Source organism: Copadichromis virginalis, linkage group LG11 (genome assembly GCF_057382275.1).
Source record: "Copadichromis virginalis isolate Kocher_CV1m ecotype Utaka linkage group LG11, C_Virginalis_male_GT1.1, whole genome shotgun sequence".
NCBI classification, from domain to species: Eukaryota; Metazoa; Chordata; class Actinopteri; order Cichliformes; family Cichlidae; genus Copadichromis; species Copadichromis virginalis.
Window position 1 is genome coordinate 24,373,362 of NC_140628.1, and position 13,254 is coordinate 24,386,615.

General features: G+C 41.4%; 1 protein-coding gene across 1 annotated transcript in view; it reads left to right on the plus strand.

Moving 5' to 3' along the window:
- cers2b (ceramide synthase 2b) overlaps window positions 1–13,254 on the plus strand; it is a 29,909-nt gene that overhangs the window by 11,543 nt on the left and 5,112 nt on the right. The window contains exons 2-7 of the mRNA XM_085473950.1: window positions 6,807–6,980; window positions 7,740–7,857; window positions 7,964–8,082; window positions 11,168–11,225; window positions 11,440–11,490; window positions 12,231–12,323. Of these exons, the coding sequence (XP_085330076.1) occupies window positions 6,808–6,980; window positions 7,740–7,857; window positions 7,964–8,082; window positions 11,168–11,225; window positions 11,440–11,490; window positions 12,231–12,323 (612 nt within the window). The 5' untranslated portion in view covers window position 6,807. The remainder of the gene's footprint in view (window positions 1–6,806; window positions 6,981–7,739; window positions 7,858–7,963; window positions 8,083–11,167; window positions 11,226–11,439; window positions 11,491–12,230; window positions 12,324–13,254) is intronic.

A 13,254-nucleotide genomic window follows, 5' to 3' on the forward strand; every position in this document is an offset into this window, starting at 1 on the left:
AATTCCACAGTTATTGAGTCTGCAGTTTGTTAGTGATTTTTACTCACTTGGCGACCCCTCTCTGTAACTTTATGTGGTCTTCCACTTTGTGGTTGAATTCCTGTAGTTACTAAACACTTCCACTTTTCAATAAAACTATTTACAGCTACTGGTGGAAAATCTAGGAAGGAAGAAATTTCACAAACTGCCTTTTTACAACAGTGACATCCTGTTAAGTACCACACTTGAATTTAGTTTAGCTTTTCAGAACAACCCATGTTTAAAAAAATGTCCAACAGCAGAACTCCAGTCTTTTCAATTTTGCTAGAATTACCTTCAGTGTACCATTCTTTCTGGTTTCCAATAGTAGTTTTTATAGCTTATCGTGTGAGTGATCCATTCATTCACTTCATAGTTAAAGGCTTAGTTTTATTTATATAGTGCCAAATCCCAACAACAGTTGCCTCAATGTGCTTTATTTTGTTAAATCCCCCCAAGAGCAGTGGGGGAAGGAAACAGTGGGAAGGAAAACCCCCCTTTTAACAGGAAGAAACCTCCGGTAAAACCGAGCTCAGGGAGGGGCGACCATCTGCCACGACAGGTGTGGGGTGAGGGGAGGAAGACCTGAAAGCTGAAGGCTCTGCCTCCCATTCTACTTTTAAATACTCCAAGAACTGTCTGAGACTGAAGTGCTTTAATGGGGTGATACGATACTATGAGGTCTTTAAGATAAGAGGAGGCCTGATTATTCAAGACTTTTAAATTTGATTTTGGATTTTCATTTGCTGTTGAATGTGTCATGTGTGGATGGATATGAGTAAATGAATGGTTGTACAATCATAGGTGGCTTGGTACAAGTGACTCACAGTTAGAGCACATCACTACTGTCTTGTGACTTATGTTCCTCTGGCTGACTCAGCCCTCCACCATCCAGAAAAGGCTGACTGTAAATCTCCATGAGATGTTCTTAATCTGTGGAGATGAATGGGAAATCTGGAGTGCTTCCTTTGTGTGGTGGCAGCATGTTTACATTCCCCAAACTTTCCTGTACTCTGTACCAGGAACCAGTGAGTGTCTGTGTAGGTTTTTGCTAAAATTTCTGAGAAACTACATCACTTGTTTGAAAACCCAGGATCCAGGAAAATATAAAAAGAAACAGCAGTGACAGCTGGTGAACTGAGAGAGCTGTTGATAATCACCAAACATGCTTGTACTGTACATTCATTGTCAGAAAAACAGAAGGAAAGGGACATACACAGACAACTTCCTTTTCCCTCCCCTGCCAGAGGCTTCCTTTATTTTTATTGGACCATTAAAATGGTCAGAGTCTGATCATGTGACCCAGTGAGCCAATAGCATGAAGGGTTAGGAAAGCTGTGGGGGGGAAAGTGCTTTAACATGCTGAATTCACTGCATGAACTCAACAAGTCACCCTAAAAATACCCTCTGGGATCCTAAGCTGAACTCACCACATACTGCTACAATAATGAGAAATTAAAAGAACTTTGTTCCCCCCTTTGTTTGCTTTTGTGTGTATGTGTTTGGTGAACTAATCACAGCGGACACACTCATAAACAGTGTTTAGTCATTTTTAATTATAGGAAATCACATATTTATACAGGGGAATAAGTGCCCTCTGCTCTTTTGGCCATCCGTAGTGATGCTCAGAAGCTCATTTAGTTATCGGATTTCAATGAGATTACACCGTTGTTGTTGTTGTTGTTGTTGTTGTTGTTGTTGTTGTTGTTTTTATATAATGGAGCCGGACATGCATGCAAAAACCCTGCTCAGCGAAGCTCTTAAGATCTGGCAGCGCACTCTGGGAGAAGTGAGATGTAGGGCTACCGAAGTGGAAGAGCTGGCAAAGTGACCAGGAAAAATATGTCACCCTTCCCATCCACCACTACCTGTGTTAAAAGAAGGGGGGTGGTGGGGTGCGAGAAGGGGCAGCCCAATGCTCAGTCAGCCGTGCTCCTGCAACAGGAAACTGGGGCCATGACTAACAGGACATGATGAGGAAAATAACTGAAGCACTCAACCATGAGACGTAGCCAACAGTGTCAGTGAGCTGCAGTTTACATGAAGTGAAGCTGAATTTCTTGAACTAGTTATGAAGTTAAACATAAAAGATCATTTATGGCTTTTCTGTTGCAGATGAAAAAATCTAAATAATCAGGAAAATTGTGGAATCATGAAACTAAAGAAACTTGTCTTTATTTAAGAGAAGACTTGAACTTAATTATAATCCAAATGGAAAAACTGAATAAATTAATAATTAACTGAGCTAAAACTCCCGCGGTCTGTCTGGGAGTGAATCTGGAGTTTTATTGAGGGGCAACAGGAAAGGGAAAGGATGTGCTGAATAGCAAAAAAAAAAGGAGAAGGAGTCTTGCAACACAGAAAGTGGCACAATGTTTGTTTTAGTAATTGATAATAGCTGAAATTATAACTGTAGTGGTGTTTTCATTTTCCCAAAGTCTGTGTGATTAAGTGGAATAATTATGAGCTTATCAGCTGCTACTTTTGGCTGCTCCTAAAGCCTGTGACTATGGGAGAAATACCTGCAGGTGAGCAACAGAGGTAACTACCAATGAAAGCAAAGAATACTGTTGATTGGCATATGATCTGCTCGTTAAATACGTGAAAGTCATTCTACATCAAGGGCCACATACTGCCCACTTTCTTAAGTGGGTCAGATCAGTGAAAGTGGAAAATATGTGCCCACATTTTCCAAACCTGTCAAGTGGGCGGATTTGGCGTCTTTGCCGACTCAATTCTGGGCTTTATGTTTGACACCCCTATATTAGAGTGTTACCTGGGCAACCAGAGGTTTGGCTGTCCGTTGACGACAAGCTAGCAGCTTCGAGCAAATCGCTTCCAGTGTGTTTATTTCGATCCCAATTACAAATCGATTTGTGTCTCCTCCTGGGGTCAAACTAGGAATCTTTCACGTGTTTAAATATGTAAACAACTTCTAATCAGTCTGATGAGTTCAGTACACCAATAAAAGGCCAGTAGAGGAAGGAGATCAGTCAAACAGTACACTTCTTCTTTATGTGACAAATGCTGGATTAATAATAGATAATCAGTAATAGAAAAACTGCATACTTTCCAGTTTCCATCTGTTGGTCAGGAGAAACAAGTAATGTTTAGATGTCCCCTTTGTATCCATTTAATGGGTGTTTTCCACATTATAAGGGTGTAACTTAAAGAAAAGGCGCTTATTTATTTCTCAGAGAAACTCTTTTTCTGCTCTGATATTAAAGTATTTCATGTGAGCTCTTATCAGAAACGTTAAAACCAAACACAGCTCCAAACACAGATAAGGACATGCTAAAAAATTTATGAACCGCACAGTTGTTTTACTGCTTCTGCTTCTCTTTCTGTAAAACTCTATCAAAATTAATGGCTAAGTAGGGTTTAGGCTGTAAATTTTAAAGATAGTCATGACAAGGAGGCATTACACATGGTTTTGGCTCTCTAAGCTAAGGAGGGAATCCTTTTCAAATAACTGGCTGGGAGCAGCAGGGTGGGGATGGGAGTGGGGATGAAGTGGTTACGAGGTTTTGGCATTCACAGCTGCAGTTGTTGGGAGGGGAGTTACTGTAGATCTGCAGGGGGACACCGGAGATAGAGTGCTTTGGGGCGCCCCCGCTGCTCAGCACTTACGACTGACTCATGACTCACGTCCCACAGATATTCATTCAAACCTCTTTACACTCTCTCTTTCTGCCACTCCCTGAACTTTGCATCAGAAATATTCAGCTATGTACTGTCTGAGGAGAAAGTGCTGCCCTCGACTAAGCACATGTGGAGGGAGAGATTTGCTTAGTTGTTGCTCTGCCTTTTCCTCTCCTGTGAGGGCCTCTTGACTTCTATGCATGTTGTATTTGCTCTGTTATATGCATGGTAAGAAACACACAGGAAGGCTTCCGCATAGGGGGAAATCATCCAATTCTCCAAATTATGTATCCGATTACAGTTGTCCTCCTATATACATAGCCAGGGATGTATAGTGGGTGCGTGTATAGCCAGTCTATAGACCACATAAGGGCAAAATATGGCCTGAGGGCTGGGAGAGGCTCACAAACCATCTCAGTCCAGCCCATGACATCCTCAAGGGAAAACAAGAAAAAACACCCCCAAATCATTAAGAGCCAGCATTATACTAAGAAATGAGAGTCCTGCAACTCAGACATGTTTTCACTGATGTAAGATAATGTAAGTGTTCTAATAGCACTTTAATTTTATGTTAGTTACGGGTGAGGTGCTTGGCCATTGAGGATGGGTTGGAGTAGAGGTGTTGCTCCTTCACACTGAAAGGAGCAAGTTGAGGTGATATTCACAATCTCTAACTAGAATGCCTTGTTGATGACATGATTCAGACATGTCAGGCTGGGAGGAGACCCCAGCAAGAGCTCAAAATGCCGCTGACATCCTGAAATATGTACAAAAGCAGCCGCACCACCAGCTCATCATCGCTTGATGTCAACATTTTCCACAAAAACACAGCATGTTCGGTTTGTAAATTTGTTACACGATAAGTTCAAACCTGGGAAATTCTGATTTTCATGTCGCTTTTTTACAACACTCAAACTCTGATAGGTGCATCAGGGGTTAAGCATCTACCTGAGGATACTTCACAGTGCAGATTGGAGGAATCAAGCCACCTAACTTCTGATTGGCAGGCCCCTGATAATTGCCACCCATATAACAATAATTAAAAAAGACTAGAAGTAACAGTGGAACTAATAAAAACGAAACTTTTTGAAACAGTAAAAACTGAACTGAGACAAATAAACCCACTCTCGAAACTGACTCAAACTAAACTGGAAGAAACAAAGAAAGATTCAAAATGAAATAAAAATTAAAAATGATGAAAAATTACAAAACTTTTTAGCTCAGTTATTCAGAGTTTACCTCTTTGCTTGCTCATCCCTGCTTATGGATACAGATTTTAGGAAGAACAATATCACTGTACTTGAAAGAGATGCTCATTTATGAAAGATCAACATTCCTACTCTCACTAGTAGTGAGATATAGGAGAAATGCTCTGTTATTAAAGCTCTTGGAACTTTAATAATAGAGAAGTGATCATATTTTAACGTAACAAATTTATTAGTAAAATGTGCAGAAATTACTCTACTGCAGCTGTTCATGAGGGAATCTCCCACATCAGCAGATATTTCCTTCAAAATGACTCAGAAAGGCATATTTTTAGAAAACGTATTTACTTTTAAATGAGCAACAGAAGTAGCAGCATGCTCCTTTAGTCTCTGTTGGGTCCGTTTGGGTTGTTGTTTTTTTACATCTTAAACCAAATTACTTTTAAAGGGATTTTAGTTTAAAAGATAATTGATAAAAATAAAATCATGAAAGCTCAGCTGAAGCTGCAGCTTGCTCCTAACATGTTAAATATTTTTTGTAAGATGGTCATATCCTCAGTCAGAACATCTTTAAGTGGTAACATTCTGATAAAGCAAACCTCCTAAAAGTTTTTCTGTTCGGCTCATGGAAACAAATACGCACAAACACTGTAAACAACCTGTTGTTTTCTCAGCCAGCGTCATGTCTACATTCGGTTGTATTCTCTTTTTTCACTGGGCTGTTTTCTTTAGAGTAACGCATTGAACTAGAGCAGGGCGATATGACCAAAAATATTTATCACGATATACATTTGAAAATTTACAATAACGATATAACTGACGATATAAATGACACTAGACAAAATACTTTACAACTCCACAACTTTATTAGTGCAAGAAACCCCATCAATGTATTTTCACTTAAACAAGCAGCTGTTTTTTATGTGCATTACAGTTATATAAAAATTTAACAGTGCAAATGCAAATTCCTTGCTGACAGTTTAACCATTTCCAGTGGAAATTGGCCGACATATCCTCAGCATAACCATGTATAATATCCACAAAACTTAAAAAGAGGTTATACACACACAATACGGTAATATTATGTTGAAGCACAGTACGTATCACTCCGCGAGGCGCCTGCCTACGATAGCCGTAATGCTCCGACAATCCATCAAGCGGTGCGGGTTCGTAGCTTAGCAAAGTCCCACTAAAACATTTGACAGATTTTCGAGTGCCGTGTACATAAAATCATTTCGAGGTCAGTAAACACAACCAGAATTCATACATAAGGCGCACGGGATTATAAGGGGCACTGTCGATTTTCAGAAAAATCAAAGGATTGATTTTAAGTGTGCCGTATTTTCCGAAAAACACGGTAATAACGACGGCCCGCTAGCATGCTCTACCAAAAATAGTGCTTTGTTGTGTATCTGACGGACGAAAGCCAAACCAGTTCCACACCACTGTAGTTGCAGCATTTTTACAAACCAATTCTGATTCATCTGTTTCATTCAACGATCCACTTTCGCCCTTCTCATTCTGCGTCGCCGCCATGCTTTTTCCACCATGTGTGTATGAAAACAAAGGCACTGCGCATGCCCATATTCTATCGCGATATTTCATTTTCTTATTGTTGCCCAACATTATACCGGTATTACCGTGAACGGTATGATATGGCCCAGCCCTACATTGAACATACTGTAGGAGCCGTGGTTAAAACTGGCTCCACTGCCCAGCAGCTTCTCTTCAAATAGATTTCCACCAGGATTGTGATGGGATATTATTTCAAAAATATAGGTGTGACCTGCGAGTTTTAGCAACCATCCAGCTGTCTTTTCTTCACCTATTTTTACACCAACAAACTTTAGGGTTTGCGGGTCTAAATGATAGCTATTGTATTGTAGCTTGGGTTACACGCTGTTTGAAAGTGTTGACTCCGTTTGTGTCCGTGTGCTTCAGGATGTTGTCGGAGCTCAGTGAGTGGTTCTGGCAGGAGCGGCGGTGGTTTCCGGAGGGCCTGGGCTGGGCTGACCTGGAGGATCGGGATGGACGAGTGTACGCCAAGGCCCGCGACTTGTGGGTGGCGCTGCCCATTGCCCTCATATTCCTCATTAGCCGTCAGATCTTTGAAAGGTCGATCCATTTTTCACTCTGTCTTATTCTATCTCAGACATTTACCTTTAATGCGTTTATGCATTTCTTTATGTCTTTAATCTCTCCTGACTTTGTATTCAGTTAGTTTATGCTTTTTTCCCCTCAGTAGTTACTTAATCCTTCTTTGTTTGTGCCCAGATCTATGATGAATAAATTCCCATTGTTTCTTCAGCTGTTATTGTTTTCCACATAAGTGTGCAAACAGCGTTCCTGTTTCCAGGAGCTAATCAGCGTTCATCTGTGTTTCCCTGCTAATGCCAGGAGACTCTGTTCCTCATTGTTTTTCATGTCTACCTCCTATTCAGCCACAGAACTGTCAGAATATACAATAAAAGAAACAGTGTAATCAAGACAACACATTTAAAAAAATATATATATATAATAATGGATACTTTATTGATCCCCATGGGGAAATTACTTGTTTTTCTCTGCATTTGACCCATTCACTCTGTGAAGCAGTGGGCAGCCCACTAAGCAGGCACCCGCTCAGGGGTACCTCAGGGTAGCCGTTAAGTGGATTCGAACCGCCGACCTTCCGATCATGGGGCGACCACTTTACCTACTGAGCTATCCCTGCCCCATATATATATATATATATATATATATATATATATATGTGCGTGTGTGTGTGTGTGTATATATAATAGCTTGAATATCGGATTATATAATATTTAATAATCACACCTATGCTTCCTTTCTTTGTCACTGTTTTTTAATCCCAACATGTCACAATTGCAGGATGGTGGCCACGCCTCTGGCCTCGCTGCTCGGGGTTGAAGACACGGTGCGGCTCAAGGTCCCACACAACCCCACACTGGAGTCCTACTACTGTAACATTACCAAAAACCCCACACAGGTAGATACCTCTGGCCTTCTATTGCAACATCACAAAGGCTCTAATGCAGCTCTCGACTGAATCACTGGGAAAATAATCAAATCTGACTTCTTTGTGCTGTTCTCAGTCTTCAGTAGCAAGTCTTTGCAAGAAGACTGGCTACTCAGAAAGACAAGTGCAGCGATGGTTCAGGAGACGAAGGAACCAGGACAGACCGAGTCTGCTCAAAAAGTTTCGCGAGGCCAGGTATGCATCCGTGCTCTTCTAAACATATATGACTGCTGTAGAGTCCAGAGAGTGTTCCTCTGGCAATATGAGCACATTTCTGAGGGCAAACGTAGCCCTCTATTTCTGCACTCATTGCAATGTTGCCCCTGCTCTCCACACGCACACACTCACACATCCAACCATGCTTATTAGCACAGGGCCTTTGCAGCTGGGGCTCTGTCACCACTGTTGGTTATTTTTATTTGTAAGCCAACATTTACTGTAACAGAAGCCGAGTTAAACCAACAGCCTGATTACAAGGCTATTGAGGCCAGCTACTACCAGCTGACAGGATTCACAGATACGTACAGTACAATAGACAGCAGATAACATGATACCGATACTAGTACTGACAGCATGCAGATATACTGTCCACTGATATGGATGCAGAGAAATCCTATGGTTATATTATCCCATGTGTCCTGTTTGTAAGTCTTTCATGATCTGTTGGCTTGGGTGTTGTTTATGTTTGATGCAGATCTGTGAAAGCTTTTAACTCAAAAGATCAGTTTACCATTTTTACCCAGAAAACGGTGGACACGCTGTGTACAGTGGATGAAAAAGTCACTGTAATAAAGAGTGAGACAGAAATACAGTTTGTACCCACCACAGGGTCTCTGTAGCTTCTCTGGAGCCTCTGATTGCATCACTCATGAGATGGAGTTGTAGGGGAAGTATTACAGCTTTGTTTTTTCCTACAAAGCTCAAAAGACATGACATTTTTCAGTGCACGCTCACCCTGGAAACCCTTTTCAAACCCGGTTCTCTCACACCCTTTATTTCCATCAGTTCTTGGTAAAGACATAAATGACATTAATGATGGCACTTCCTGCAGAGATGTTGCTGATAAATATGAAAATTACAAAACTGTAAGTGTAAAATCAGGAGGCTCCAATATTAGGGCTGTGCGATATGACCAAAATCTCATATCCCGATATAAGAATTCTATCGTCCAGATAACAATATAAATCACAAAAATGTAACATTTTCTGTAAATTCTGTGAATCTCGGGAAGCTCGTGTTGCGTGAAGTGTTTCCAGCTGGAGTCGAGTGTTTTAACCGATGCATGAAACTATACATTTTTAGACATAAGTTGCCGCTGCCGTTTTCTTTGAGTAGGCTATTTATTACACGGCGTGCTGCTGGGAAAAGCCTGTTCTAACGTTTATTTTTTAGCACCTGGCGGCTCTTTTTTTAAATTCTCATCCGTAAATAATCTGCTCTTTCACGTGATTCAGTTTATTTTGAAAAGTCTCAACAGGATCTTGAGCTTTATTGTGAAAGGTTTATGTGGAACATAAACAAGCAGACACGCGATGCTGTTACCGTCGTTGTTGCTAACCACAACGCATAAAAACAGGCGCTTGTCCGTCAGTAGTGTGATTATATAAAATATAAGAGAAAGAGAGAACTTTAAGAAATTAATATAGCCACTACAGTGACCATCAAAACGATGAAAAAATATTGGCGTAAACAGTTTATTTTGCGACACCACGAAACAAACGACAGCGTAAAATGAAACGATAGACGTTTTTATATCGTCATGCGATATATATCGTTATATCGAACAGCCCTAACCGATATGTTTGCCAAGTATTCGGATGGGTTGAAGTTGAACCTGTTTGTTCCCTGAAGAAACTCATTTGTTTCATTACATTTGCATTACTTAGCCGTACGTCATGCGTTAGCAACAGAAAGCTTAAGCTGTAGTCAAAGTCTCTTCCACTCAAATCTTTAATGAAGTCACACGCATGATCTGTATTTTACTGTTTAAGTATTAGCTCAAAGAAACAATAGAACACCTGCCTGAAGCCGCTGGAAATGGAGTCTGCAGTGCTTTAAGCCTGACTGCTCATCAGCATTTTTGTTACTTGTTCAAAATCAGGCTTTGGCTGCTTGGCTGGAGTCACCATACACTCAGCTTTAACCTCACTCTTTCTTTGCCGCTTTAGCTTTGGTTTAGCTTATTGCACATGTTTTCAGGAGTTGATGTCACGTTAAGAGCAGTTGTTTCTGGGCGGGCTGTGCTTTACACTTTAGCGGCACATTTTTGTCCTTTGGTGCCAGAAAAATGAAAATAATAGTTTTCTGTATCCCACCTCCCTTCACATGAACTGAAGTGATCTGATTTAAGTGGAAGTGCAGAAAACAGCATGTTTTATGATTTTTTTTCTTTGTGTCTGCCTATCACACACATCATTAAAGAGCTTTTGTAACACAAATTCGATTAGTAACTGTGATGTGATGCTGAATTTGTGTGTGTCACAACAGCTTTAAGTGGGCTAAATGCTCAAAAATAGCTTAAAATAGCTTTTGAAGTGATTTTGTTTTCCTGGTACACATGATGGGAAAAATAACTACAAAAACCAAACAAATAAAGCAAATAATATTTATTGTCAGGTATGGGCCAAGCATTTACATTATTTCAGCCAATTTACAGTGATGTGTGTGCATATGTGATGTGTGGGTGTGTATGTGTGGGTGTGTGCAGGCGTGCATGTGACTGCATGCTTGTCGCTCTCTGGTCATGGTGTGTCTTTCACTATGCGGGCTACAGCGTAAAGGCATTTTTCTTGTGAATCGATGTATTGTGGATGTGCACACAACAGGCTTTCTGTATCTCTCCCTTATTCCCCCCACTGGGGTATCTCCCACACTCCCACTCCTTCTCTGTATCTGTGTCTCTGCTGCAGCGTTTTCTGTAGCGTCTTCTCATTACACCTGTATGAGCAGTGACAATGACTTATCACTGTCTCCAGTACAGGGTGTTGTCTAGTGGCTCTCATTGTCTGTTAGCACATATTTGACTGTGTCTGTGTCTCTGTGTGTGCATTTGTGTGTTCCCGCGTGTGTGTGTTGTGTTTGACATTATCAGCAGATTTTCCAGGCAGTTCACGCAGCCTGGCATCTCTCTTTAACTTGTGTGTTTGTGACTGTAAGCGAGAATTTGTGTGTGTGTGTGAGTGAGATGCATTTATGTGTCTGCTGGTAGAAAATGTGCCTACTGTCTTTCCTCATTGACTGAGTAGAAAGTGTGTTTGTATGTGTGTGTGTTCTCTTGCAGTTGGAGATTTACCTTTTACCTTCTTGCTTTCATTGCTGGCCTGGCCGCCCTCATCGATGTGAGTACTGCCATGTTAACCTCGACCACTCCTCTTCCTCCTCTCATGCTTTTATGTATATTCATGACCTGTCCAGCCTTTTCCTTTGCCGTGATAACCTCACCTCTCGCGCTGTCAGAGGGGGAAGCATTGACTCATCCTTGTGCTGAGTCAGTTGTTATAAATACACCTGTCGTGTTTTGCTGTCTCATTCCCATCCTGCATGTCCTTCCAGAAACCTTGGCTGTATGACCTGAAGGAGATGTGGCAAGGCTTTCCTGTGCTGGTACGTCTCTAGAATCACTAAGTACAATAAATGCACTGCGTATCTGTTCATTAAATTAAGCTCCAGAACAAAAAGGTCCTGGAAGGTAATAAAGTTTCTCCCTGCCTGTCCTGAAATGATGGAAGCAACATGTCTAGAGTGGCTTTTCTTCGTTTCGGTTTCACTTTAGATTTGATTAGTTATAGTGTTAGTTTTAGTGTCTTTAATGGGTGACATTTGTCAAGGTCAGATTTAAGGACTTTAAAGCAGGTGTTTTAACATAAACACTTCTCTCACAGTCTCACTGACGATCCCAGACTCTGTGAATATCTGTGCCAAAAGATCCTCAGGCTTTTTATTTTGGTTTAGTAAACTATACTCCCTCGGTTGGGATGCGTGACACATATAGATTCAGCTGATACTGGATTGGAGCCTCTTTTGTCTTTAGAATTGCCTTAATTTTTCTTAGCCTGAATTCACCAAGATGCTGGAGGCATTCCTCAGAGATTTTGGTCTATATTGACATAATATCTTCACACAGTTGCTGTGACAATCATGCAGCTTGGATGTGTTAACTGGCACTCTCTGAAGTTAAACCAGACATTAGTCATTTTTAAATTTACACCAAAATCAATTTCATCAGAGAACATTTAGAAGGTTAATCTGTAATATAGGAAAAAGTACAGCCCCACTTCCCAGTAGTGATTTGCACAAACTGTTATATTGACTTTAAAATTAACGATCTGTATCCTCCCCTTCAGACTCTCTTGCCGTCCCAATATTGGTACTATATGATTGAACTGGGTTTCTATGGATCTCTACTCTTCAGCGTCGCCTCTGATGTCAAACGCAAAGTAAGTGAATTTATCTCAAGAACACAACGATTTTCTTTATTTAGGAGTACAAAGGATTTGAACAGGAAAAGGAGGAAAAGACATTTGTCTTTCCTCCCAACCATTCATCCATCAATTTTTTGCTGCTTGTCCAGTCTGGATGACAGAGTCAGCAGCCTAAGCAGAGATATCCAGACCGTTTGCCCCCCAGCCACCTCCTCCAGTTCTTCCAGTGGAGCACAAAGACATTGCTAAGCGAGCCAAGGTTTGCCCTGGAGCCCCCTCCAGGTGGGACATGACCAGAATACCTCACATAGATGGTGCCCAGGAGGTATCCTATTCAGATGGAACCACCTCAACTGGCGCTTTTCAGTATGGGGGAGTAGCGACTGTTCTTTGAGCTCCTTACCCTACCTTTAAGGGAGAGCCCAGCCACCCTTCGGAGGGAGCTCATTCTCATTATTTTGGTCACTACCCAGAGGTCGTGACCATTGGTGACTGACTAGTAAATACACAGCTTCGTGTTCATGTTCAGCTCCTTCTGCTGTGTACAGCATTCGCACATCACTGCAATCTCCTGCACCACTCTTCCCTCACTTGTGAACAAGACCCTGATACACTTAAACTCCTCTATCTGAGGCAGTAACTCAGTCCTGTCCTGGAGTGGGTGCTCCACGCTTTTCCAATTGAGAACTTTGGGAACACATCAGACTTTGAAGTGCTAATTCTCATCCCATATGCTTCACACTCACGCTCAAACATTCCTCCAGAATCCTAAGGTTGACTGACAGACAGACTCTCCTCTGTCAGTTAGTCTGTTAGTTTAGTGGAGTGTGACTCCCCTGAAGTTGGAACACTCTCCAGTCCCCCTTCTTAAAGAGGGGGTAAGACAGTAAGACAGTCCCAAATCAATGTCCCCAACTTCCATACAGTGCAGAGACGTATCAGCGAC